Here is a 27467-nt window from a genome sequence, read left to right on the forward strand (position 1 = left end):
TGTGTCATTTCAAGAAGTTTACCATGTGTACAGCCATCATGCACAAGGAACATTCTTCAACCTTTCCGATTCTTCATCTTTTTCGAATATTTTGTCACCCAAAATGTCTTTGGCCCATACTTCACACTCGCTCTAAGTTTCCAACCACATCCTTGAACACGACACTTAGCCACATACAGAGTTTTTGTTGTCTTATATGCTGAAAATGTAAAATTATATTCCACAGTCACCGACTTCAGCTTTGAAACAAGCTCAGCCTTACTAGCAAAACTATAAACGAAGACTTAGAAATACGTCTACAATTATTAGCTAACAACATTGTCAAATCAAATGAATTATACCTTCATAATTATAAAAAAAAAATTATTTTCAAAATCACTCAAACCCATTAGGATTAACTAACACACACTGTCAAACAAAAAAACTAGAAAAAATTTAATGAATAATACACAAATTCACATTTTTATAGATTTTTCTATGAAGACTTAATATTTAGTCTCTGAAGATGTTGACGTTCTTTTCAGTTTACAGACGTAGACTGTCAAATAGGTCTACTCTTTGGGTTGGTTTTTGCAATTGACCATTTTACGGGTTGCTTTCTATAGTTGAATAAAAGTTGTAATTTTGTACATGTAGACTTTCATTTCAGTCTACAATTTAAAAAGGTTACTTTTTGCAATTGACCAGAATTCATCCAAGATTTGACTTTCAGAACTAGACTTCATATGCAGTCTACATGTTTGAATTTTTTTGAAAGAGGTTAGTTTTGCAATTGACCAAGTTTGACTTCAAATCAGTAGATTAAAATGAACGTCTACGGGTGTGTAGACTTCTTGTGAAGTTTACTCTCAAATCCGACGGGTTGGTTTTGCATTTGACCAAAATAAAAAAGTAGACTTTATACGCAGTCTACATTTTTTTTTAAGATAAGAAGACTGCATATGAAATCTACAATTTAATAAATTTTTGATTGCTTTTTAAACTTTTTGGTCAAACACAAAACTAACCTATTCCACGAAGTCAAAGTTTTGGTCAAATGCAAAACTGACCTTTTATAGACTTTGTTGGCAGTCTACATTTTGTAGACTTCCGTTGAAGTCTATTTTGAAAAGTCAAAAGTTCGGTCAAATGAAAAACTAACCTCTTTTAGGTAGACGTCTTAGTAAGTCTACCGAAAGTTTTATTTTTGTTGTCAAAGGTAAAGACGGAGACTACTGGGGAAGTCTGCGTTAGAAAAAAAATTTGTCTGCTCAATTGCAAAACTAACCCGTGCGTTGACAAATAGACTGCATCGTAAGTCTCCACGGAGGCGTAGACATACAAAACAGTCTACCGTCGCGACACAGATCTGAAAAAGAACGAAAACCATGTAAATAGTTACATTTTTCATGTGTAAAGCTTGTTTCCAACCTTTTCAACCGTCCAAACTCCAAATATGAGCAAAAAGAAGCATCTTTAACGATTCACTAATGAAGAAACTCGAAAATATGAAGTTTGTGATTATGAAAATGATAGTTATGAGAGTTTTTTAGATGGAAATGTAGAGGAGATGAGAGAAAATGAAGTTTTTTGGGTTATAATGAGAAAAAAGTGGTTGAAAATTGAATTCTAGAGCTTTAGAGCTCAAAAATGGTGGTTCATGGTGGTTGGAAAAATTGATGATGATGGCATTTTTGTAAATAAGAAGAAATGGTTAGGGTGTATTTGATTTTTTGTTAATTTCGAAATTAATAAAAAAATAAATAAAAATGGCAATTTTGTGAATAATTCAAAAACATAAGGATAGTATGGAAATTTTATTGATGAATAGTATGGACAAAAAAAAAAGGGTTGGTTTTGGATTTGACTTGAAAATATGGGTTGGTTTTGAAAAACACCCGTTAAACAAAGTGGATTATATAAATTATATAGTACGTGGCAAAATGAGAACCTGGTAGAATTGCTAATTTATTATAACACGAATCTGTCACTATGCCGTTGATGGGCCTTTGCTATACATTACTAGTGTCACGTTAATACGACAGAATTCGCTTTTGCAAAAGAAATGTGCTGTCTCTCCTAATCCATAATCCAAATTTGTCAAAAACATTAAATATTAAGCAAAAGTTCTAAAATTTGTGATGTTTGAAAATATTTTGATTTGACATATATTTCTCTTAGATTCAAAACCACTCATGCATAAATTTATTTGATCTAGGATAAGCAACCCGATTGGTAAACAAACCAATTTCGCATTTATAGCTAAAGTCTTTATTTGTTCAAAAAAAAAAAAAGCTAAAGTCTTTATCAGTTGTATGCTTTCTTGAAACGAAAACCAACTTACTAATCGGTAAATTTAACCTACTTTAAATAGTAACTCACTTAATTTGTCGGTCTAAATCTGTTTATCTATTTATAGAGCAAATAAACCAATACTCAGATGGTTTTCCGCCTACAAGCTATATATAAAACCATGACCATCTAGCCGACTTCCAGAAAGTAGTTGGATATAAAGTGACGAATAAATTTTGGAAATGGAAAGTTCGTAAAGCTCCAACGACAAGTTAAAATTTTTAATGGGAAGATCCTTATCCTCATCTTTGAGGCATTTTATAAAATCTATCCTCAGCTTGGTTATTTAACTAAGAATTATTTCCCCTAGATAACCATATATTATGACTCATTTATAAAATCTATCCTCAGCTTGGTTATTTAACTAAGAATTATTTCCCCTAGATAACCATATTTTATGACTGTGATGATGATCACCAATAAGTGTAAAAAAACAAAGCGATTGCTTTATTCTTAATCCATATATAAATAACTTCTAAGAATATCGCTTATTCTAGTGTCAACCTCTATCGTCAAGCCTAATACTTCTTCTTCCGGTTTCACAATCGACCTCCCAATGTATTCAGAAACTAAGAAACTTAGAAGCAAAGGAGCTCTGCAGTACCTTTTATTTTTAATTAGTGATATATCATATATATCAAGAATTAAAACTAGTTAAATGTGTGTGTATGATGACTGATGAGTATATAAAACTAGATATGGAGATTGTATGTCATACTAGTAGACTAGTAGTACATCCCATTTCGGCCTGTGGAGATTGCCTCAATTGGGTTTACTTGGTATGAAAATGAGATCTTATTGTTTTACATATGGGCTTTTGGACAATTCAACAAATTTGTATAAAATGACCAGTCAATAGCGTAATTTCCTGATAAATTGGCCAACTTCCGTACGTGAATATTAAAATACGTTGGTTGAGATTTAATTTTTGAAACTTATACATATGATCTCGTTGGAAAATTAATATACAAAAAAATAACATGATTCAAAGACCAGTCATTTTCCCTTACCCAAAAACATCACTATTTGCAAACAAATGTTTACGCCAATAAAATCATAATATACAAGACTTAACGACTGGTTAAGCAACATGTTACTGCAAAGAGAGTTTTCAAAAATCAAATATTAGCCTTGTAATGCCTTTGAGCTGAGGATGTTTTGTTAAGAAAGCTTCATTTTGAGTTATAGGGTTTTTAGGACAACGAAACAAGTGTTGGAATGCATCTAGAAACTTTCTTGAATTGGAGAGACTTGAACCGAAATATTTGTATTTTATAATTTTTCATGGTAAAGTAGTAAACAAAAAAGTCAAAAATATAAATTTAAAGCTCAGATATCAACTTCGAAGGTACTCCATATTATTAACAAACGTAACGCTGATTCGCCAACGTCTTTCAGAAAGTTGCTTAAAAGCCTTCTTCTTCGATTATATATTTTCAAAATTTTCTTAATAATATAGTTTAATCCGTTTTCCACATTCAATTCTCTTTTATAGATCTAAGAAATTTTATTTTTATATATTCTGAGAGATTCACCAACCACCTTTTGTTTGCACTATGACATTATATAAGCATTTGTAACCAGCCACGATATCTACAATACAATTTGTATAACCAAGAGCAATAAAAGTTTAAATACAAATAAAACCTGATCATTGCATATACCGGAAGATTGAACCGGAAATGAAGATCCTAAACCCGGGTTTTCTCTTTCTTTTCTTTTATCTTCTTGGGTTTCTTGGCGATTCTCCGGTGGATGCGGCGGTGAAGAAGTACCAATTCGATGTACGTATTTGATTTCCCGGTGAATATAAACCGTAACCTAAACTATATACTGGTTTGACTACCTGGTTTATATTGTTGAGTTATACTATTACTATATATGTAGGGTTTTGTTGTATATCAACGTTTGAAATTTTGAACAGGTTCAAATGAAGAACGTAAGCCGGTTATGCAATGCTAAACCGATTGTCACAGTTAATGGAATGTTCCCTGGACCAACGGTTTACGCAAGAGAAGGTGATCGAGTCATTATCAACGTCACCAACCACGTAAAATACAACTTGTCCATCCATTGGTAAAATCTCTCTTTCCTACGTCTCAAACCCGTTTAGTCTATGTTTTTTTGTGAGCCAATTTTTAACGTTTTGTTTTTATAGGCATGGACTTAAACAGTACCGAAATGGTTGGGCAGATGGTCCAGCGTACATAACTCAATGTCCGATGCAGACCGGACAAAGTTATGTTTATGATTTCAACGTGACTGGACAACGTGGGACTCTCTGGTGGCATGCACACATCCTCTGGCTAAGAGCCACCGTGTATGGAGCTATTGTCATCTTGCCTCAACCAGGAAAACCATATCCTTTCCCACAACCATACCAAGAAACCAACATAGTCCTCGGTTAGTGAATATAATTAAAACCGGTTTGGTCTAGCCTGCTCAAATTTACCGGGCTTTTTCTCATATTTTTTAAAAAACATTGTTTATAGGAGAATGGTGGAACGGAGACGTTGAGACAGCGGTTAACCAAGCCAACCAGTTGGGTGCACCGCCTCCAATGTCAGATGCTCATACCATAAACGGAAAACCAGGACCGTTCTTTCCATGTTCCGAGAAACGTATAACTTCTTAACCTTATAAAACCGGTTTTAACCGGATCATATCTTTTTTTTTTGAATAGAAACAAATAATAATATAAATTGCATATTTTAAAACAAGATTATTATAACATCTAGTTAACTTTTAATTAAACTAAACCAGATCATATCATTTTAGTTAAAATATTTGTTTCTGTATAGACACATTCGTGGTGGAGGTGGAAGCCGGTAAAACATACCTTCTGAGGATCATCAACGCTGCACTAAATGACGAGCTATTCTTCGGGATTGCCGGTCACGACATGACCGTGGTGGAGATCGATGCAGTCTACACCAAACCATTCACAACCAAGTTTATTCTAATCGGACCAGGTCAGACCACAAACGTTTTAGTCAAAACTGACCGTTCTCCAAACCGTTACTTCATGGCAGCTGGTCCGTTCATGGACGCTCCGGTATCCGTAGACAACAAAACCGCAACCGCGATCCTTCAATACAAAGGCGTACCAAACACGGTCATACCGATCTTACCAAAGCTTCCTTCACCTAACGACACATCATTTGCTTTGGACTATAACGGAAAGCTTAGGAGTCTCAACACACCAAACTTTCCAGCTCTTGTTCCTTTAAAAGTCGACCGTAGATTGTTCTACACGATCGGGCTAGGCATTAACGCTTGCCCGACCTGTGTGAACGGGACCAATCTCGCGGCTTCCATAAACAACATCACTTTCGTTATGCCGAAAATCGCGCTTTTGAAAGCTCATTACTTCAACCTCCCAGGAGTTTTCAGGACAGACTTCCCTGATAGACCGCCTAAAGCGTTTAACTACACCGGTGTGCCACTCACGGCTAACCTCGGGACATCTACGGGGACAAGACTGAGCCGAGTTAAGTTCAACACGACAATTGAGCTAGTTTTGCAAGACACCAATCTCCTAACCGTTGAGTCACACCCTTTTCATCTTCACGGCTACAACTTCTTCGTTGTTGGAACCGGTGTTGGGAACTTTGACCCCAAGACAGATCCGGCTAAATTTAATCTCATTGACCCGCCCGAGAGAAACACAGTTGGAGTACCTACGGGTGGTTGGGCCGCCATTAGATTCAGGGCTGATAATCCAGGTATGATCTCTCAATGCACATACATCATGAGAATGGTCACATATAATAAATGATAAGCAGCTCAACTTATCGAGGCATATGTTGTTGTAGGTGTTTGGTTTATGCACTGTCACTTGGAAGTCCACACAATGTGGGGTTTAAAGATGGCTTTCGTTGTTGAAAACGGGAATACACCTGAGCTTTCAGTTCTACCACCGCCCAAGGACTATCCATCATGTTAAGAATCTGAAACCGGAACACATTCACTCGATTCTTCTTCTTCCTATATATTTGTTTAAGTCGCTGATGACATTCTTTGTTGATTGTATTTTTCTTTCTGTTGCTTTGTGTGCTTGAGATTGTTTCATGTGGGGCTGAACAACAACAACAAGACCCCATAATTTGCATAAGAAATGTGTCTAAATATTTTCCAACAAGATCTCTTGTTTACTGTTTCCGAGTTTCTACAATAAGCCAACCTAAAACCATAAAATCTCAATGATGATAATATATGAGCGAGTATTCAGTTGGAAATTGCATCAAAATATAAAACATCATTTGAAATTAGTGTAGTTGAACTTTTTATTTTATAAAATAGTTTGAAACTTAATGTTATCAAACAATTTAAAGTTGTGAATTGTACTAGTTTTTAATCATTTAAAAATGTTTAGCTGAAACTTTTAGTTACAAATAATAACATAAATTACATATTTTTAAATTAAATTAATTAACGAAAATCTGAAGCTCCAAAAATTTACGTAAAATAAAATGACTTCAAATTCTAGTTAACTGTTAATCAAACTGAACTAAACCGACTCTACTCTACCCGTCTGATTAAACCGGTAACCCACAAAGGCTAACCACAGAACCACATTTTTGGCAATCTGATTTAACCGTCCTTCTTCCTCGCTCCTTGCCGTCGTCGCATCATCTCCGAAGCTCAAATCAAGCTCCTTCCACCTTCGATCTTCCTCGTTTCCCCCAAAAAGGTTTGTCCTTTCGATGTAAACCATAGTGTTCCTCCATTTCAATCTCTACAAAAATCGCCAACTCTTTAGAATATAGATCGAGATTTGCATTGTAACGTCGTTCATCGAATCGATTAGAAACCCCTAATCTTTGTAATTAGTGACGATTATATACGATCTGATTGTAGGAGAATGGCTACAGCTACGTACCCGCCGCCGCCTCCGTATTACAGACTCTACAAGGATTACTCTGAAAACCCTAGCTCCGCTCCCCAACCTCCGCCTCCGATCGAAGGAACCTACGTTTGTTTCGGTGGCAATTACACTGTGAGATTCTTCCTCTTTATCAAAGTTTCAAACTTTATGAGTTTCACTTTTGAATTTTTGGTTGCTAGACTGAGGATGTTCTTCCAAGCTTAGAAGAGCAAGGAGTGCCTCAGCTTTATCCCAAAGACTCTAATGTTGGTATGTCTTTCTTCTAGAAGCTTCTAGAGTTGATGAGCATGGTTTTGATGATGTCCTCGTTGTGTAGATTACAAGAAGGAACTTAGGTCTTTGAATAGGGAGCTTCAGTTGCATATACTGGAGCTTGCTGATGTTCTCGTTGAGAGGCCTTCTCAGTACGCTAAGAGGATTGGTGATATATCGTCGATCTTTAAGAATTTGCATCACCTTCTCAATTCATTGAGGCCTCACCAGGTAAAGGAGATCCCGTTTTACAACATGTTTTCGTCGGTTAATTGTTTTTAATCTTCTATTGATGTTCAGGCGAGAGCAACGCTTATTCACATTATGGAGCTTCAGATTCAACAGCGGAAGCAAGCTGTGGAGGACATTAAGAGGTTTGTAATGCTCTTTGAACTTTTTTTTGGCTTAATGGTATCGAGATCAATCTATAAACTATGATGAATCTGTAAAAAATTGTTGGTAGTTATTTCAATGTGTTGGAGATGGGAAATAAGCAGACAATTAATTGGTAATAGTGTTGTTTTGGTTTGTGTGTAGGAGGAGAGAAGAAGCACAGCGACTTCTTAAGGATGCTTTTGTCACTTTAGATGGACAATAGAGTTTCTTACTCGTTTTATGTAAAAACTATTTCTCTGTTTGACCCTCTTAAGCTTTTTCTTTTTTTTTGTTAATGGTTAGACTTGGTAGATTCATACAGTGTATCAGGATTGTAGTAGACCAGAATTAACCGGTATTTGATCTCGTGTGTTCCTCATATCGTCAACCCATAAGTATGAAAGAGCTCATGATACTCTAATGTGGGCCTATATGATTGTCTATGCTACTTGAAACGTTTAGACTTAAAATCAAACCCATTGTACCATCGAAATCATTGTATTAAACGTCCAAAAGAATGTATAAATTTCTGAAAGCTTTTACCACTTTGATTATCAAGGAATGTGTATCGTTTCAGTCTTCAATTACTTAAAAAGGATTGTCTTAGTTGAGCACATAAAAGTCGAATGTGTAAAACTCAGTTTAAACTGTGTTATAGTGCAGCCTATTTGCCGAGATACTAGTTAACTATCTTAGCGTTTGATTGACCGCAAAAAATCTGGCCATTAATTATTTTGCTTGGGTGATGTAGCTGAACAAATGCGACATACGACGCATAAATAAAATATCTTAGCATTTGAAAGGAACGTGTAGGAGCATAAAGATACACGCGTGTTGCTCATGTAGTTTTAAAAAAATTGAGGTTCTAGAATATTCTTGTAGGTTTCATCGTTTTATATGGTTTATAGCAAACACGAGGAAGTCGACAAGAACCAACATTGTTCATTATGGATCGTCCACTTGTCCACCATTCAAATCAACCAATCATTCTCTCTTTCTCTATATATGTCCTTGAACTATAACACTTTCTTCAACACAAAACGTAGTATCTTTAGTTACCAAAAAAAAAAAAAACGTAGTATCTTTAATTGTTTCTACAGTTTTCAAATCTCTGGATCATGTGTTTCTTTGATAGCAGGGGCGACCGAAACTTGACTAAAGTAAAAAGAGATGTGGCATGGTGGATGGAAGCGGCTCCTCCACGGATAATTTATCCGGAGAAGCCATCTAATACTCCGGTTCTTGAGACTATTTTAGAAGAACGAGAGACCGAAGAAGATGATCAAGAACATGATGAGGAAGACCTTTGATGATCATTTTAACTTTCGTATTAGTAAATCTTTTGTTTTGTATTTTGTTATAAATGTACGTATAAGATGAGATTTTGTATATTTATAATGACATCTCATGATAATTAGTTAATATATAGTCTATCTGTTTCTCAACTAAATTATGATAATAGTTCTCTGGGATTTTTGTTTGGAACTTTAACGTTTTGTTGTTCGATATGACCAGTTCCTAATATCACACATACAATATCTTCGAATTTGAGCTGATGACTGTGTATTTTCTATACAAACCTATACGATACAAGGAACCAGGCTCAAATAGATATTTCATAAAAACGAATTAAGGAAAGAAAAATACTGAAGAAAACTGAAGTGTATCCATCAAACCATAGATAAAATTTCAGAATAACCGGGCAACAACAAACCAAAAATAAACCGGAAACTAGAATTACAGTATTTGTGTTTGGTGAGATGATTTTATAGTAATCTTTCTCATGTAGGGCATGCAGATGTGTCCGCGACGTAAGCAGTATACGCGTCACTCCTCATTATTTTTACTTGAAGCGCGTCAATCTCTATATGGAACATAAATATCACGTGCGACAAATAAGACCGCGTCATTTCATTACATATTTGTTTACACGATGATTACGACTCATCTCTCTATAAGTATCACTAGTATTCGATAATCTCCACACTCAACTACAGAGCAAAGTCGAAAATACTTATCAACTCTAATTCAAAGAGATCTTAGTTTTGATATATATATTTGGAATGGCGAGAATGATGGGACCTTTGGAAGTTGTACCGGCGATTCATGTTTTCCCGGTGAGGGTCTCAGCTTCGCCTTCTTTGGCGACTATATACGAGGAAAAAGATGAAGAAAAATATGAGATCGAGAGTCGAGAGTTGTAGATTTTGTAATTTTGTTGTCTATTCCATTTTTGTGAAATTCACACTCACCAATGTATCTTGATAATATGTTTGGATGTTTTCAGAGTTCAAACTCCTTTTTGACTGACATTACATAGTCATAAAATAAAGATTTAAGATCATCTAAAAATTGTCAAGATGATATAAAGATCACCTTTTACGTTATATGAACTTTGTATATAGTCTCATCACCTGGGGTTTAATTAAGAGATCATCATACCTAAATTTCATAATTAAATATTTGCTGTATTATTAGTGTACGTTCTACAATCGAGACATTTTACCAAAAAAAATGTTAGGAATATTTTGAAAGAAAAAAAGAGAAGCTAATATTGACTAATAATGAACCGATGATGTAATCCACACACAAGTTAGCTTTTTTTAAAGCCTTTAACCGATGTTTTCCACTAAACCACACAAATTAATATAAGCCTAACATATATTAGTAGGTCGAGAATAACTTTTCCGACTATCATAGACTTTAGGACCTTTTACACTAGTGTCCTGTCCTAGCGAACAATTATTTTATTTTATTAATTAATAAGACAAAGACGTTAACTTGATTAGCTTAAATAATGAGGCCACAGCATTGACTTGTCCCTCGTTTGACCTTATAACACCCAAACTCGGATTCATCTCAAAATCCTCCAATCAATCGATCAAAGAAAAATCATCAACCATTGTTGAATCTCTGAGCTCACTCAGCCATGGGGAACATCTTCTGCTGCTGCTGCCGCATCAGAGACGGTGGAAAAAAGCACAAAGTCCCCGCGACGACGCGGACTCCTTACATCGAGTACCAGAAGCCCGCCACGATCCGCAACGAAGTTAATCTGAGGAAGGAGACTCTGAGGCTCCGACCCGACCCGGAGAACCCGGGTCAACTCCTCGTCTCCTTCTCGTTCGATGCAACCGTCCCCGCAAGGTTTTTTTTAGTTTTCCTCTTTCATCCACGTGGCTTGTTTTGATTGGTTTCTTATCATAGTTTACTTTTTGTTGTTTTATTGGTGGGGAGGAACAGGATCACACTCGTGTTCTTTGCGGAAGAAGACTCAGAGTTCAATCTCACAGCAACGAAGGGAGACACTTTACCATTAATCACTTTTGATTTCGAGAAGGAAGGACTTGGCCACAAGTACGTACAGCCGTCTGGAACTGGTGTGGACTTGTCGTTATTAGAAGACTCCGAGCTGTTCAAGGAGGATGTTGGAACTTGCATCTATCCGCTGGCGGTTAAGATGGAGGCAGCAGCAGCTCCAGAAGAAGGAAAGTCTACGAATGCTCAGATTACTCAAGTGACGTTTGTGAAGGAGAAAGGTGAGGTTAAGATAAGAGTGGTGAAGCAGTTGCTATGGGTGAATGGGGCCAGATATGAGCTGCAGGATATCTATGGAACTGACCAGGGAAAAGAATGCGTTGTGTGCTTGTCTGAACTGCGCGATACGATTGTTCTTCCTTGCAGACACATGGTATGTAAAAGTTCCATGTATTTTTCTTAATGAAGTTGTGAGTTTTGAATTGGTTTATGTGTGTGTTGTTGTGTGCAGTGTATGTGTAGCGGATGTGCTAAGGCGTTAAGGTTTCAGAAAAATGAGTGTCCAGTTTGCAGACAACCTGCAGAGAGGCTTATGGAGCTCGAGGGAAACGGTTACTGCGATGGAGATAAACATATTTAGTTAAGCAACCAACTTTGTTTAATATAATAGCTGTATTTGATTTGTAATAATATTGAATGTTATAATCGTAATATTATGTTTACCCAATCCTTAAATGTGTATTCATTCCTCTACATTTAAGTTCTTAAAGTCTAGTGACACAATGGTGTTCTTCCCACCATTGATGTAGGTTGGTGCAGTCTTGCTTAAGCAGAGGTTCCATGAGCTTTTCTATGTAAGGTCTGTGCGTCTCAACACAATCCTAGTAGTTCTTACAGAGACTACTTAACCAAGAATGAAACCCAAGGCAGGACCGTTGCCATTATTAGTACTCGCACGTTCCATCTTAAGCCGGGGAGCAACTTGCCAACTTGTTCAACATCCCCCCCCACAAGTATAGGTGGTACTTGACGAGCGATTTTACATTTTTGAATAAATGTATAAATGAGAATTGTTTGGAAACATAGATAACATTATAGAAAAATGTATAAATGAGAATTGTTTGGAAACATAGATAACATTATAGAAAAATGTATTTATTTCTATTTACACTTTTAGCCATTACATTTACAATAAATCAAATACATCATTTTTGTATTTCTTTTTATTTATAGATTCTGCCACAACATTTAAAATAAATTTAAATAAACTAATTACAATTCTAAAGCTTATCTAACCAAATCAATATTTATATATTGACCATTATTAATATTGTATGAATATTAACTAACTCGTTTGTATCAAAGGGAGATAACACAAACTGAAATATATAGTATATATTATATAAAACAAGTTTTAATATAATAACTTTATATAGTTTAGTCAAATATAAAAATTTTGAGAGTTCAATTTTCAAAAAAACAATATATCATAAAATAAATAATAATTCACAGAAAACTAATGCAAAAAATTAAAAAAATTTAATATAGTGTTTCATTTCAAAATAAATTAACAATAAAAACTACATGTTAATATTATATTAAAAAAAATATTATCATAAATCTGTATATTCTACTCCATATGTCAAATACATAAAAAATATACATGTAGGATTTAGGGTTAGGTAGGGTTTTAGGGTTAGGTTTAGGCAGGGTTTAGGGTTAGTAGGGTTTAGGGTTAGAAAGGGTTTAGGGTTAAGTAGGGTTTAGGGTTAAGTAGGGTTTAGGGTTAGGTAAGGTTTTAGGGTTAGGTTTATGCAGGGTTTAGGGTTAGTAGGGTTTAGGGTTAGAAAGTGTTTAGGGTTAGGTAAGGTTTAGGGTTAGGTAGGGTTTTAGGGTTAGGTTTAGACAGGATTTACGGTTAGTAGGGTTTAGGGTTAGTAGGGTTTAAGGTTAGGTAGGGTTTAGGGTTAGGTAGGGTTTAGGGTTAGTAGGGTTTAGGGTTAGTAGGGTTTAGGGTTAGAAAAAGTTAGGGTTAGATAGGGTTTAGGGTTAGTAGGGTTTAGGGTTAGAAAGGGTTTATGGTTAGTAGGGTTAGTAGGGTTTAGGGTTAGTAGGGTTTAGGGTTAGAAAATGTTAGGGTTAGATAGGGTTTAGGGTTAGTAGGGTTAGTAGGGTTTAGGGTTAGAATGGGTTTAGGGTTAGATAGGGTTTAGTGTTAGGTAGGGTTTAGGGTTAGGTAGGGTTTAGGGTTAGTAGGGTTTAGGGTTAGTAGGGTTTAGGGTTAGAAAAAGTTAGGGTTAGAAAAAGTTAGGGTTAGATAGGATTTAGGGTTAGTAGGGTTTAGGGTTAGAAAGGGTTTATGGTTAGTAGGGTTAGTAGGGTTTAGGGTTAGTAGGGTTTAGGGTTAGAAAAGGTTAGGGTTAGATAGGGTTTAGGGTTAGTAGGGTTAGTAGGGTTTAGGGTTAGAATGGGTTTAGGGTTAGATAGGGTTTAGTGTTAGGTAGGGTTTAGGGTTAGTAGGGTTTAGGGTTAGAAAGGATTTAGGGTTAGGTAGGGTTTAGGGTTAGTAGGGTTTAGGGTTAGGTAGGGTTTAGGGTTAGAAAGGGTTTAGGGTTAGGTAGGGTTTAGGGTTAGGTAGGGTTTAGGGTTAGAGGGTTTAGGGTTAGGGTAGGGTTTAGGGTTAGGTAGGGTTTAGGGTTTAGGGTTTAGGGTTAGGTAGGGTTTAGGGTTAGGGTAGGGTTTAGGGTTAGGTAGGGGGTTTAGGGTTAGAAAGGGTTTAGGGTTAGGTAGGGTTTAGGGTTTGGTAGGATTTAGGGTTTGGTAGGTTTAGGTTTGGTGGTTTAGGGTTTAGGGTTAGAGAAAGGGTTTTGTGTTAGGTAGGGTTTAGGGTTAGAAATGGTTTAGGGTTAGGTAGGGTTTAGGGTTAGAAAGGGTTTATGGATAGAAAGGGTTTAGGGTTGGAAAGGGTTTAGGGTTAGGTAGGGTTCAGGGTTTGGTAGTGTTTAGGGTTAGAAAGGGTTTAGGGTTAGGTAGGGTTTAGGGTTTAGGGTTAGAAAGGGTTTTGGTTAGTAGGGTTTAGGGTTAGATAGGGTTTAGAGTTAGGTAGGGTTTAGGGTTAGGTTTAGGTTTTAGGTAGGGTTTTAGGGTTAGGAAGGGTTTAGGGTTAGATAGGTTTAGAGTTTAGGTAGTAGAAGGGTTTAGGGATTAGGGTTAGGTTTATGTAGGGTTTAAGTTTAGAAAGGGTTAAGGGTTAGGTTTAGGTAGTGTTTCGGCTTAGGTAGGATTTAGGGTTTAGGTAGTAGGAGAGGTTTAGCGTTTAGGATTATAGTTTAGGTTGGATTTAGGGTTTAGTTTAGAATAATGCTTAGGATTATAGGGTTTAGGGTTTGTTTGTTTTTTGTTTATGCATTTTGTGGAAAGTTTTCCGGATAAAATTTTATATTTTTCTATTATTGATTCATAAATTTTCTTAAATGTTAAAGTTTTTAACGTATAAAAATATAATATTTTAATGTATACATTATATATAGGTGAAAAAAAATTTATCAAAATATTACTTGTCCTAATAAAATTTGATGAAAAGTTTTTCTTTGAAAACTAACTAGCGTAAGAATCAAAACAAATATGTTTATCTCTAACTATCAATAAAAATTAATTAACAGCTATCATGTTTGTTTAGTATTCACACATTATATAATTACACTTAAGTTATATAAGCAATCATCATTTACATAGTTTCTTCAAAAGAGTGAAATATTTTTTTTCTCAAATACTTTTCATCAAAAACTTTTAAAAAGAAAAAAAAAATAAAAAATAAAAGAAATGAGAAATTAGAAATTAGTAGATCAATTAGAAAACCAAGTGAAGATAATTGGTTGGCTCTACATTTCCGGTGCATTTGTGTGGGTAAACCACAAACAATCGTAAAAATAATTGGGCCGATAAGGCCCAGGTTTCAACAAATGCGAATAACAATCCACATAGTAAATTAACACAACAACAACAACAAAAAAGCTGCAAAATAAATTATATGACAAAGATAGAGTCGTGGAAGCACCTTAGCCTAATAGTTTAGGTTTAAATGATTCTACTCCAGATTTCGTAGGATGGTTCAAATGATGCAATTAAGCGTAGATCTTCATAAGACATGTAGTATTGTAGGTTGTTAAATCGTCTATGCAATTTTTTTCATAAATGTAATATTATAATAAATGAGCGTTAAAAGAAAAACTAACGATAAAAAAATAACTAAGAGAAACGAATAAAAAACAAGCAGGAAAATATCACAAATTTCCTCTCTTTTTATTGTCATTTGGGCTTGGCCCGGTATCTTTAATCTATATAAAAATCTTGACGGAAAAAAAAAAAAAAAACTAATTTGACAAGTTACTACTCAAGTTAGTACCAAAAGGAGTATGCTATGTGGTCGAAGATTGCAAGTGCAAGTAAATAAGGACAAAATAAAACCGCCGAACCCCAAAATTAAGCAAACTTTATTAGAAGAAGCTAAGCTTAGAGTTAGAGAGAAACGGGAGGCAATCACTCACTGGACCGATTGGTTAAAAAGATCAAAACAAAACTGGAAGAGTTTATTATCCTCATTTAACTACTTAAAAAAGGAAAGACTTCTCCTTTTTCAAGTTATTAAATTTGAAGGGGATCGATAGATTCTTCTTTTCTTAGTTTCTGGGTTTTGTCTGAATCAGATGATGATGGATGTTGATAAACCTCCCCAAGATATTTCTCCAGCTATAATGGTATTTTTTTCTCATTCTTTTAACTCAAATTCCAAAATGAAAAATTGAGTCTTTTTCTTCTTTTCCCTGATTTTAGTTAAGAGGGTTTAGGTGATCTTCTACAAATAGTTGAAATTGTAAGTCATAGAAATGCTTTGGATTCTGTTTTCTTGGGTTTCCCCAAATAGATTGCTTCTATTGGTTGTAAAGTGCACACACTCTGTGTGATGTGTAGGGCTTCTAGCTAATGATCAAAAGAACATTGAAAGACTCATCCTTTTAATGATTTAACCAAAGTTGTCTTCAGTTTCAAGTGAACAAAACAGTGTGAAGAGCCCTAGCTTATGATCAATGCTCAGTGAACATTGAAAGACTCATCCTTGCTAATGATTGCAGGATGCTGAGATCACAAGAGAGGAGATATCACCGAGCCAACACGAAAGATGGAGATGCCTTGTGTTAGATATAGAGTTGAGAGCACAAGAAGACTCTCATGGCTCCAAAAGATTCAACTTCTCTCCCATGGCAAGTCCTAGAATCGGTCCTTCCTCTTCTTCAAGAAGAAGAACCAATCTCAAGAACGTCTTTACCTTCAGAAACCGAAACAACAATGCAGCAGATATTGAGGAAGGTTCGGCTCTGGTGTCTAACATCCCAAGAACATGGTCTCTCACCAATCTCTTAACCCTCCGAAAATCCAACAAGACAGAGTCTTTACCTGTAACCCCTTTGGTTCACTCCAATCCTGAGTCAATGCACGGAAGCTACACCGTTGATGATGATCAAGTCAGAGAGCATACACTGCCTATTCGCCGTTCACGTTCTGTCCCAACACTCATTGATAAAGATGGAAATGCAAAGCCCTTAGGGCTTCTCCGTGTGATTCCTACTCCATCTCGGCTAGATACTAAGACGAGTAATGATCATGATGGGGGAGAAAATGTTCCGGAAGAGGAAGCTGTGTGCAGGATCTGTATGGTTGAGCTGGGAGAAGATTCAGAAGCTTTCAAGATGGAATGCATGTGCAAAGGGGAGCTAGCTCTTTCCCACAAAGCCTGCACCATCAAATGGTTCACTATCAAAGGGAACATAACCTGTGACGTCTGCAAACAAGTTGTTAAGAATCTCCCTGTGACGCTTCTCCGTGTGGAGGATTCTTCTTCTCAGGACCGGTCTAGGCGTACGTTAAACCAATGGCAAGATGTGCCGGTTCTTGTGATTGTAAGTATGCTTGCTTACTTCTGTTTCCTCGAGCAGCTTTTGGTGATGGAAATGAAATCTAGCGCCGTTGCAGTAGCTTTGCCATTCTCTTGCATTATTGGTCTTCTTGCATCGGTTATATCAACAACAATGGGTAATAATATATATACTCTCTTTCTATTCTTTCTTATTCTCTAAGTTAAAACATGATGATTTTGTGGTGCAGTGAAAAGGAGCTATGTGTGGATCTTTGCAACCGTTCAGTTTGGTTTAGTTGTCCTGTTCGGACATGTTTTCTACTCAGTTGTAAGATTTGAAACTGACTTTGTTAAAAGCTCTGGTTCTTGATTCTCTTAAACCCTCTCGTTTAACTTGTGTGCAGCTTAAGCAGCCGGTTGTGTGCATTGTCTTAGCCACTATGATCGGATTTGGACTCACCATGTCCGGCACAACGGCTATTAACGAGCTTTTTAAATGGAGGAGAAGCCATAGTCATCACCAGGAACCAGTAAGCACTCAGGTGGCTCCACCACAGTCTCAGACAGCAGAGTAGCTGTTTGCTGAAAGCTAGTGATGTCTTGTTGTTTTGGTTAGTAGAATTAGTTTTAGTTTTAGCTGAATCCATTTGTCAATGTTGTTGTGATGTAAGAGCAGTTTGATGCTATTTTGTGACATCATTTATAGAATATTTTAAATATATTTAATATTAATATTTAGTATTAGTTCCAATAATGCTTGTTATAAATTTTACCCAAAAATTATTTTATTTTAATTATATTTATTTTATACATAAATTTAATTTCTATAAGATATAAAATGATTTCTATAAACTTATAATTGTATTATGAAAGTTTTAATAATATTTTATATAACATAATTATTGATATTTTTAGATACAAAACAAAATTATATAAAAATTTAAGGATCAATTTATAAATAAAAAAAAGTTTAATACTAATTTGAGGTTGTGAATACTATTACTTAAAATTTGAGAGAATACTATTCACAAATTCATTTTTCCTCTCAAAATAACACACCATAAAAAAAAGTCCATATTTTTGAAGTTTTCCTTCAAAATAAGGTATAATTGGAGATAGTCTTTCATCACAATGATGAAAGGCACACTTGACTACATAAATCATAACGAGTAGTATGATTAGAAATGTAACATTGCTTGAAGAACACATCTTCACAGCTTTTGACAGATCACAATAACCCTTTTCAGTTTCATTCTTCAGTTCTAATTCTCACCCACCCCACCTCTCCCTTCAAAGTAATCTCTCTCTACCTCTCTATCACTCTCAGTTTAAACCAATTTTTTGTAAGTTTAACCTAATAACATTTCCAGTCTCTTAATTGAAATAATCTGTTTTAGTTAACAAGTAATAATCTTCACACTAACAAGAGAATCCTACTCTTCACCTACCTACCTACATCTCTCTATTTAACAACCCCCAAAACCTCTCAACATACACAACAACAACAATAACAACAATGGCTACTTCAAGAATATTCATGTCCTCTAATCTATTCATTTTCTTCCTTGTCATGGCTACAACCAATGGTCAGGCTCCAGCACCAACCCCTTCAGGTCCAACCAACATAACCGCAGTCCTAGAAAAGGCTGGTCAATACACAATGTTCATAAGACTCCTCAAGAGCACACAAGCCGCAGACCAAATCAACACTCAGCTCAATTCTTCCTCGAGCCAAGGCTTAACCGTGTTTGCCCCAACCGATAACGCATTTAGCAGCCTCAAATCCGGAACCTTAAACTCATTATCCGACCAGCAAAAGGTTCAGCTTGTTCAGTTCCATGTCCTTCCTACACTCTTGACGATGCCTCAGTTCCAAACCGTTAGTAACCCCTTACGCACGCAAGCTGGTGATGGACAAAACGGTAAATTCCCTCTTAACATTACTAGCTCCGGTAACCAAGTCAACATCACCACGGGAGTTGTCAGCGCAACGGTGGCTAACTCTGTCTACAGCGATAAGCAGCTTGCAGTTTATCAAGTGGATCAAGTTTTGCTTCCATTAGCAATGTTTGGTTCAAGCTCGGCTCCTGCTCCTGCGCCTGAGAAAGGTGGCTTGGTTTCGAAAGGCTCAGCTCCAAGTGGGGACGATGGAGGAGATTCTACTGATTCATCTGACACAGAGAGGATCAGATACGGTTTAATCTCCACCACCATGGCAGCCATTGCTGCTTATTTTCTGTGGATATAACATCAAGTCAGTCCATATTGATTATTGGATTTTAAAGAGCTTTAAATTTTGTTGTAATTGAGACTTGTGTTGTCGTGTTATTGTTTTGATTCAAAATGAGACAAATTACGATTGAGGTTGCGCAAAACTTTCTTGATGAAAAATGAGTGTAATTTTATAAAACAACTAAAAAAACTTTATCAGTTGATAAAAACCGTTTGGTTATTAAGTTTTTTTTTTTTTTTTTTTTTTTTTTTTTTTTTTTTTATTAAGTTCAGTGTATATGAACATAATTTGTTTAAAGAAAAAAGTTTCATTAGCTTGTTATTTCTGGACGATTTAGAAGTTGAATGAGTGAAAAATCTATATCACATTTAAACCATAAGTGAAAGTAGGAGTATTGTTAACTAGCCTTTAGTCTCCGTCGGCATTCTATTTGAAGGATCGGCACACCAACAGACTGGTAATGTCTCCTGCGTGTTTTTTTCCTCAAAATTGAACGCAAAATTGTAACCCAAGCAATTCTTCTATCTGAGCGGTTCTCTGCCTGATTCGAGAAGAAAGCGTTACTCGGTTCTTTAATGGATTTCTTCCTTTCAATTTTCAGTTAAACCAACGTTTTGAGTCAAGGGATGATGGCAATATCAGCGATGTCATAACTATCAACCATATCCAAGAGTTACACTTCCCAGCAAAACCAATTAAAATACCTCTCTTTGTTTGGCTGAATAGTTGGAACTACTTTGTTGATCATTGTTAGATCGAATGTCAATTCCCTTCATCTCAACTATATATCTTGACGTGGAAATAACTTCATAACGACTTCTAAATTTACATTGTCAGAAAACCAAACAATATATTCCAGCTTACGCAAGGCCAACACTAGGGGTGTCAATTCGGGCCGGCCCGATCCGGTCTTTGTAGGGCTATAAGGCTTTTTGGACTTTTTGGACTTTTCGAAAATAATTTTGTCATTGTCACTTCCATCGTTTTACTATATGTGAATTTTCATTAAAAAAAAAAACAGTTTCATTTTTTACTTTTAAAATATAAAGTAAGTTTAAATTTTTTTTCTTTATCAAATATATTTTACTTTTTCGTATGCTTGAATATAATTTTATTGCAAATAAATCTTCATTAAATATATATATATATTTAGTTTCTAAAAAATATATACTGAAGTTTTAGATATAAATTATATAAAATTTTAAAGACTATTTTATAAGAAAAATTAACACTAAAATTATGTACTATTCATTTGGTTCATGGACTCTGATACAGTAAAAACATCTATATATAAGAAATTATTAAGAAAGCTGAAACTGCAGAATATTCACGACATCGATCTTTTACTCCAAATATATAGAAAAGAAAAAGAAAGAAACATCAATTAATCAGTCTGCATATCAAACTCTTGATGATGAACGTCTTCCTTTATTTTTTTCGTCCATCTTTGTCTTCTAGAACATTTATTTTGTGCCTTTAAAAAATTGTGTTACAAAACTATTCCAACATGATTAACCTAATAAATTCAATCAAATGACATAATCACACATTAAATAATAATCATAGACCTAAACTTTCTCTGATATGAGAGACTCGGTTTGGTTATGACCATCTGATAGTACACATGATCCAATTTTTGAAACGAAATGATTGAGGTCGTGATTAAGCGCAGTGGGCTCACTTCTGATAAAGTGGATCCCACGGATCCAATGTCTTATATTACTCGATATGATCACATGTATTGAATTCTAATGTTAATATCATATACTACTCTTTTACAAACAATGCTGTGGATTTTAACTTTCATATTATTTACAACTGTAATGAAATAATAGAGAGACAACAAATTAAAGACGTCGTCAATTAAAAGTGTTTTCTGTACATCCTGCACCAATGAATGAATGCTTGGAGGAACCATGCCATTTGATCAAGATATATACATAAATATAATGTATTGTAATACATATTTTGATGACGTCTATTGTAAGATTATTATTTGTAATCTGGCATGTAAGACATTTAATATATATAAAAACTAAAATATTTATATATATTACATATCGTTTTCTCATATTTATCCATAATTTTTAGCCCAAGATAAGCCCCAACCGAACAGACAATGATTCAAAGATCTGAGAATGACACTGATATTCATATGGCGACACATTACCCGGAATTAATTTTGAACTTTCTTCCAAGAGATTCAGACCCAAAAATATAAAAATAAAAATAAAGATATATAGAACGGTACATGAATAAAATACCGGACATGATAACATTGATGATCATATGTATTGTATAAATAATTATGTACCCGCATCATTAACCTTATCGCACACTCATATACTTCCACTTTCACTTACAGCTTCCGAGTCCCTCTCTTCTTTAGAAAAAATCTCTCTCTAGTCTGATAAATGGAGAAGGGAGTTAAATTAGAAGACAGGATAATGTGCATACAAGGTTTACACACTAAAATATACCAGCAAAAATAAATTATTTGATAATATTATATCGTATGTTTAAGTCATCATAGGATCATCAACCTTGTCACTAATTAATAGGATTATCAAACTGCATATGTTTAGTCACTATTCATCGGATCATAAGTATACTTAGAGCAGCTCCAACAATAGATCCTTCATTAGAGTTCTAAATAATTTTTTTAAGTAAAATTAATCAAATTAAACATTTTAGATACTTGTTTAATTTCAACCTCTCCAATGGTAGAACCTATGAAAGGTTCTAAATTTCAAAAATTGGAATATTTGTAATAATAGATTACTTGCATCAGAAGGTATACTTAAAAAACTTATAATTATTGAATTACATAAAATGGAAATTAACTTGACATAAAAACATATAACATAAATTGAGAAAACATAAATAAAACTAAACGATTAATATTCATTTTGCGTACCAAATTTACGCCATATATGCTCAACCAAATCATTTTTCAATTGTTCATGTATGTTGCGGTCACGTAGTCGAGTTCGAATTGCCATCAAATTGGACGTATTTGAAGGCATATCTGTAGAATACCCGAAATCTACATGTGAACTTCGGTTTGATTCCGGTTGTGCGAATTGTGATAGATCAAATTGAGTGTGCCGATCTCGTTCGTCTTCCACTATCATATTGTGCAATATGATACATGCTCTCATAATCTTGCCGATTTTTGCCTTATCCCAAATAAGAGCTGGGTTTCTAACAATGGCAAATCGAGCTTGCAAGACTCCAAAAGCACGCTCGACATCTTTACGGACAGATTCTTGTACCGTAGCAAATAAGGATGCCTTTGGAGTTTGGGGAAGTGAAATAGATTGGATAAAAGTTGACCAGTTCGGATAAATACCATCGGTTAGATAGTAAGCCAAATGATACTCGTGTCCGTTGACAAAGAAATTCACTTTTGGAGCTCGACCTTGTAATATATCATCAAAAACCGGTGACTTGTCAAGAACATTGATATCGTTTGAGGTACCTGGAGGTCCAAAAAATGCGTGCCATATCCAAAGATCTTGTGAAGCAACTGCCTCTAAAACGATTGAAGGTTTTCCAGATCCACGTGTATATTGTCCTTTCCAAGCGGTTGGACAATTCTTCCACTCCCAATGCATACAGTCGATGCTTCCTATCATCCCAGGAAATCCGCGAATCTCTCCAATATCGAGTAGTCGTTGGAGATCTTGTGGTGTCGGTTTTCTGAGATATTCATTTCCGAACAAAGTTATGATTGCTTCGACAAAATTTTCTAAGCATGAAATTGCAGTACTTTCACCAAGACGGAGGTATTCGTCAACCGCATCAGCCGCACAACCATATGCCATCATACGAATTGCTGCCGTGGCCTTCTGTAGTCCAGAGAGACCGAACCTTCCGGTAGCATCTCTTCTTCGTTGAAAGAATGGAACTTCATTGGCGAGTCGAGTAACAATATGCATGAACAAGGATTTGTTCATTCTAAACCGGCGTCGAAATATCTGATTAGGATATGTTGCATTTTCACAAAAATAATCATTCCATAGGCGGTTGTGACCGTCTTCACGATCTCTGTCAATATAGGCTCGTTTTTTCTTTGACTTTGTTGCTTGTTGACGAACGGTTAGATTTTCGAATTCTTCATTGAAAGCTTGTTCCATACTTTCATTCAATGCTGAATCGAATGTTTCTTCGATTGTTTCCTCAAAAATATCATAGGAAGAAGATGCCATTTTTCTTAGTAAAGAGTATAAGAAGAAGAAGATGATATAGGGAATTCTTAGTAAAGAGTAGAAGAAGAAGATGATATAGAGAGAATTATCAGGTTTGTAATAAACTTTGTGCTATGCAATGTGAAATATATAGACAAAGCTTGACGTGTATACTATAGAAATTGGTGGTGCATAATAAAATGGAATACAATTCTAAAAAGTTTACAAAATGCTAGAATATGGAATGGAGTACAATGAAAATGCTAGATAGAATATGGAAATTTAAAAAGTTTACAATTTGTGGTGCCAAATTAATTGGAATACAATTCTAAAGTAAGTTTACAAAATATCTCCTACTCTATTTGATTATTGTAACAAAGTTTATTATTGTAACAAAATTCTTGGACCGCAAGTTTACAATTGGATTATCCTAAAATATCTCCTACTCTATTTGATTGTAACAAAAGTTTATTATCTTTCTTTTTTTTCTGGAGTTTAGGTGTTATAACAATGCGTATTATGCAAAAACAGTTCAATTATTATCTTGTTCGATGTTGATTTTAGACTAAATATTACAGCATAGATGTTTGAGAGACACTGTCTAATGTTGCAGAGAGAAACGGTGACTTGTCATTCTTGGAAACTTAGAACAGTCCTTGGAGAGGTAACTTGTAGCTGCCATGCGATCTAATAAGAGAAAGCCCATAAGATTAGATTAGATAGCAAAAGAAACAAACTGACTCCAAAAACAAAAACAGAAACAAACTGACACCAAAGACAAATACATAAACAAACTGACTCAACAAACTGACACCAAAGACTGAAACCAAAGACTGACTCTATCACTTAAGATAACATATCAATTATTAGTTTGTTCTTTAAAGCCACTTCAGTCTCACTAAGATGCTCTTTGTTAGCAAGGAGAGCCTCCAACATATGTTGCTTATTAAGCTTGTCCTTCATTTCAAAGTCTTGCTTCTTCAGTTCATGATCCTGCATCTTCAGTTCATGATCCTGCTTCCTTATCTCCAACATACCTTGCAACTTCTCCACAGTGTTGCTGCTGGTAGCTTCCATCTGTTTGGCACTCAGTTGCGCCTTCAACCTCGACTTTGCCTTCTTCACACCTTCAGGACGAGCCTCTTCTTCATCTACATGGCTCGACTTTGACTGGACAGAAGCTTGAGAACCATCTTCAAACTTCCTTCTTTTTGACTTGCTGTTATCAGTCCCGAAAGTTGCCAGCCACTTCTGTTCATATTTTAGCTCCCTCCAGCAATGCTCTAGTGTGAACTTGGCACGGTAATCATGATGATAGATTTCATTAGCAAGCTTCATTACATCATTGTCATTCTGCCCGCTTGACTGCTGACTTGTTGCAGCACGTAAGGAGCCAACAAACTTGGAGACTTGGTCACTGATCTTGGACCACCTTTGCTTACAGTTGCCAACCTCTCTATCTGCCATACCAACAAGCTGAGGACTTGCGTTGAAGTAAGCTCCGATTCTTTTCCAAAAGGAGCCAGCCTTTTGCTCATTCCCGGTGACCGGATCTTTGCTTGTGTTAAGCCAAGCACTTATGAGCACCACATCTTCCTTCCGTGACCACTTCTTTCTGCCTCTTCTGTCTTCAGTTGTCTCTTCAGCTTCAGTTGGATCATTAGTGAACTGGGAACTTAAAAAAGGAACTTCTGAAGATCCAAAAGCTACGTTTTGTGAGACAGGATCACACTGTTGGCTAGTTAAAAGATCCAGGAACCCGGAAGACTGAGTAAATGGATTTGGAGAATCCATTACTGCTTTCTGGTTGAGAAAGGAGAAGGAGAGAGTGAAGTAATGGAGAGAAAGAGATGAAGAAGGACGACCAATGAAGAGACAAAGAGATGAAGAAGGACGAGCCTCTATTGCTTTCATTTATAACCGGGTGAGTGTGTTTAAGAGCAATAAAGACTTACCTAATCGAAGAACAACCAAGCATTGATCACATTAGGTTACTTAATTTGATAAGACAGTCCTAATTAAAGCTAACTACCAAGAAACTAGACTCTACCAAGCATTGATCACTTAAGTAAATTAAAGCTAACTACCAAGACCGTAAATGAATGCTAACTACCAGAAGATAAGGTGTGATCTGAAACAAACCTGATTTAGTTGCTTGAGACATTAAGTTATAATCGCCATGCTAGCTCTCCCATCTGCTGTTTCTTGTAGACATCATGCGTTTCCTCAAACACAAAACAAGTGAGAAAACTTTTAATATATGAAACGGTAATATATATATATAGACTACAATGATCACAAATCGTTATTATCAATATATACAAAACGCCCAATCTACCAGAACATATCCAGCTCTTGTCATCTAAAAACTAAGCCAACTAATCAAAATTCCAATTAGATGATCACCTGAATCGAACCTAGGAACCTGACTCCAATTAGATGATCACATGATCTTCACCCCGATCCAGACGAGCTAACGCTTGAAACAGAACCCGATCCACACACCGATCCATATACCGATCTGTTCACCTGATCGTTAGAGAGCGATGGGAGGGGAACATGGTGAGATTTCTTCTCGTCGGAGAAACCAGAGGGTCCGGCGAATTCGTTGTTTGAAGGAGAAACACACCTCCGCCGTACATGGCTGCCGGAGAGCTCCTCGGAAGGTTTAAATACAAAGGGATTCTCTGTAATCTCGGGTTCAACAGATCGAGAGAGACAAAGAGTTTTGGCGTAATCGCCGAAGTTCATCGAGCAAAGAGAGAGAGATTTTTCCGCGAAATCAGAAAGAGAGAGAGAGAGAGAGAACAATTGAGTTTAAAAAAAAAAAAAATAAAATAAAACAAATCAGACAATGACACGTATTGGCATAGATGTGGTTCCAAAACATCTAAATTTAGAACCATATCTACCTAATTTTTCTCTTTCTGATTTAATTTTGGGCATTTAATTAGATAGAACCATATCCTAAATTTCTCTTAGATACACCATTGGACCTGCTCTTATGTTCTCCAACTAAATGCCATAAATATATTAATGAGTAATCCAGTAAGGTAGAGAGCATCTTACTCTGTCCTCCAACATGAGCGCCGGCGGATCCAGCGGCGGAGGTTTTATGGTGGATGAACGGTCGCTTGCCATGTAAAGTCTCTGGTGGAGGTCTAGAGTTATGTGTCTCCGGACCCCTGTAATCGATCTCGTACACATCCGAATTCGTGTTCTCCGATCCTTAAGTATATTTGAAGGTACAACGAAGTAAGAAATTTAGTAATAAGCCATAGTAATGAACTAATGTTGTTTTAAAAAAACAAACGTACCGATAGCGAAGCAAGGCGCAACAAGGAGAAGGTACGTAAGGAGGATCACGACGATCGACTTCATTTTTAACTGTTTATAAATAGTTATGAACTTTTTGAGTGTTTTTTCTTTCTTTCTTTCTTTCTTTCTCAGATCTTATGCTCTTTTCAAATGAATCCAATCAATGGTTTTGTTTTGAATGGTAGTATTTCGGATACATGATGGCCTGATTTATAATAGAATGGACTTGAAAACCCACGTGTCATGTTTTCATTTTATATTTTATTGGAAAAATATCATAACTTGTATTTTTTTCTTTCTTATTTTCCAATTATTCACTACAAGAAAACGTAATTTTAACGAGGAAGTTTAACGAGGAAAAATAATCCTCGTAAAATAACGTTGATTTTGCGAGGAAAGTACGTGGAGAAAGAAAAGCATCGTTATTTCGTCGTAAGGTAACGACAAACAATATTCGTCGTAAAGACGATGTAAATTGACGTGGCTTTTACGAGGAAATAGTTTTTCCTCGTAAAAGCCACGTAAATTTCGCGAGTGCTTTACGACGAAATATTTTACGTGTACTTAACGAGGAAATTTTGAATCCACCAACTTGGTAGGTGGCTCACGTTTTTTTTTTGGCCATACAATTAATTTTCGTCGTAATTTCATAGTAAAATTACAACTACCAGATTCGAAATTTTCTATAAATATGGATGTTGGAACATC

At 35.7% G+C, this 27467-nt stretch overlaps 8 protein-coding genes across 21 annotated transcripts; 7 read left to right on the forward strand and 1 right to left on the reverse strand.

Annotated features, from left to right (window-relative positions):
* The first annotated feature begins 3864 nt into the window (after positions 1 to 3864).
* On the forward strand, positions 3865 to 6490 carry LOC106360585 (laccase-11-like). The gene is made up of 7 exons (XM_048748509.1): positions 3865 to 4115; positions 4256 to 4407; positions 4490 to 4734; positions 4824 to 4952; positions 5133 to 6056; positions 6147 to 6278; positions 6336 to 6490. The coding sequence occupies exons 1-6, from the start codon at positions 4014 to 4016 to the stop codon at positions 6275 to 6277; spliced, it is 1683 nt and encodes a 560-aa protein (XP_048604466.1). The 5' UTR covers positions 3865 to 4013; the 3' UTR covers position 6278; positions 6336 to 6490.
* Positions 6491 to 6789: 299 nt separating this feature from the next.
* On the forward strand, positions 6790 to 8225 carry LOC106425283 (mediator of RNA polymerase II transcription subunit 7a). Its single transcript, XM_013866015.3, has 6 exons — positions 6790 to 7024; positions 7192 to 7330; positions 7399 to 7468; positions 7536 to 7702; positions 7772 to 7845; positions 8009 to 8225. Exons 2-6 carry the CDS (start codon positions 7196 to 7198, stop codon positions 8067 to 8069), a joined length of 507 nt encoding a protein of 168 aa, XP_013721469.2. The 5' UTR covers positions 6790 to 7024; positions 7192 to 7195; the 3' UTR covers positions 8070 to 8225.
* Positions 8226 to 8867: 642 nt separating this feature from the next.
* LOC106359545 lies at positions 8868 to 9331 on the forward strand. The gene has a single exon (XM_048748514.1). The coding sequence runs from the start codon at positions 8965 to 8967 to the stop codon at positions 9154 to 9156; it is 192 nt and encodes a 63-aa protein (XP_048604471.1). The 5' UTR covers positions 8868 to 8964; the 3' UTR covers positions 9157 to 9331.
* A 485-nt stretch (positions 9332 to 9816) lies between these two features.
* On the forward strand, positions 9817 to 10255 carry LOC111202775. Its single transcript, XM_048748515.1, has one exon. It carries the CDS (start codon positions 9910 to 9912, stop codon positions 10048 to 10050), a length of 141 nt encoding a protein of 46 aa, XP_048604472.1. The 5' UTR covers positions 9817 to 9909; the 3' UTR covers positions 10051 to 10255.
* A 426-nt stretch (positions 10256 to 10681) lies between these two features.
* LOC106360584 (probable E3 ubiquitin-protein ligase LUL1) lies at positions 10682 to 11833 on the forward strand. Its single transcript, XM_048748511.1, has 4 exons — positions 10682 to 10738; positions 10770 to 10993; positions 11090 to 11537; positions 11616 to 11833. The coding sequence occupies exons 2-4, from the start codon at positions 10776 to 10778 to the stop codon at positions 11742 to 11744; spliced, it is 795 nt and encodes a 264-aa protein (XP_048604468.1). The 5' UTR covers positions 10682 to 10738; positions 10770 to 10775; the 3' UTR covers positions 11745 to 11833.
* Positions 11834 to 15593: 3760 nt separating this feature from the next.
* Positions 15594 to 17769, forward strand: BNAC02G03310D. The gene is made up of 4 exons (XM_048748510.1): positions 15594 to 15861; positions 16237 to 17194; positions 17267 to 17346; positions 17423 to 17769. Exons 1-4 carry the CDS (start codon positions 15811 to 15813, stop codon positions 17591 to 17593), a joined length of 1260 nt encoding a protein of 419 aa, XP_048604467.1. The 5' UTR covers positions 15594 to 15810; the 3' UTR covers positions 17594 to 17769.
* Positions 17770 to 18052: 283 nt separating this feature from the next.
* Positions 18053 to 19393, forward strand: LOC106360583 (fasciclin-like arabinogalactan protein 11). Its single transcript, XM_048748512.1, has one exon. The coding sequence runs from the start codon at positions 18535 to 18537 to the stop codon at positions 19264 to 19266; it is 732 nt and encodes a 243-aa protein (XP_048604469.1). The 5' UTR covers positions 18053 to 18534; the 3' UTR covers positions 19267 to 19393.
* A 1883-nt stretch (positions 19394 to 21276) lies between these two features.
* On the reverse strand, positions 21277 to 27138 carry LOC106424074 (glutathione S-transferase T3). 14 transcript variants are annotated; one of them, XM_048748517.1, is made up of 6 exons: positions 26759 to 27134; positions 26511 to 26669; positions 26071 to 26128; positions 25848 to 25970; positions 25584 to 25666; positions 22049 to 24128 (listed from the first exon to the last, which is right to left on the reverse strand). In XM_048748517.1, the coding sequence occupies exon 6, from the start codon at positions 23460 to 23462 to the stop codon at positions 22149 to 22151; it is 1314 nt and encodes a 437-aa protein (XP_048604474.1). In that variant the 5' UTR covers positions 23463 to 24128; positions 25584 to 25666; positions 25848 to 25970; positions 26071 to 26128; positions 26511 to 26669; positions 26759 to 27134; the 3' UTR covers positions 22049 to 22148. The 14 variants fall into 14 exon arrangements, 13 of the variants coding, with proteins under 13 accessions (XP_013720271.1, XP_048604474.1, XP_022553502.2 ...); XM_022697781.2 differs by having other exon boundaries at positions 25848 to 26128; positions 26759 to 27127; XM_048748520.1 differs by lacking the exon at positions 22049 to 24128 and adding an exon at positions 24133 to 25396 and having other exon boundaries at positions 26071 to 26669; positions 26759 to 27118.
* Positions 27139 to 27467: the final 329 nt, after the last annotated feature.

This window comes from Brassica napus, chromosome C2 (genome assembly GCF_020379485.1).
Source record: "Brassica napus cultivar Da-Ae chromosome C2, Da-Ae, whole genome shotgun sequence".
NCBI lineage: Eukaryota > Viridiplantae > Streptophyta > Magnoliopsida > Brassicales > Brassicaceae > Brassica > Brassica napus.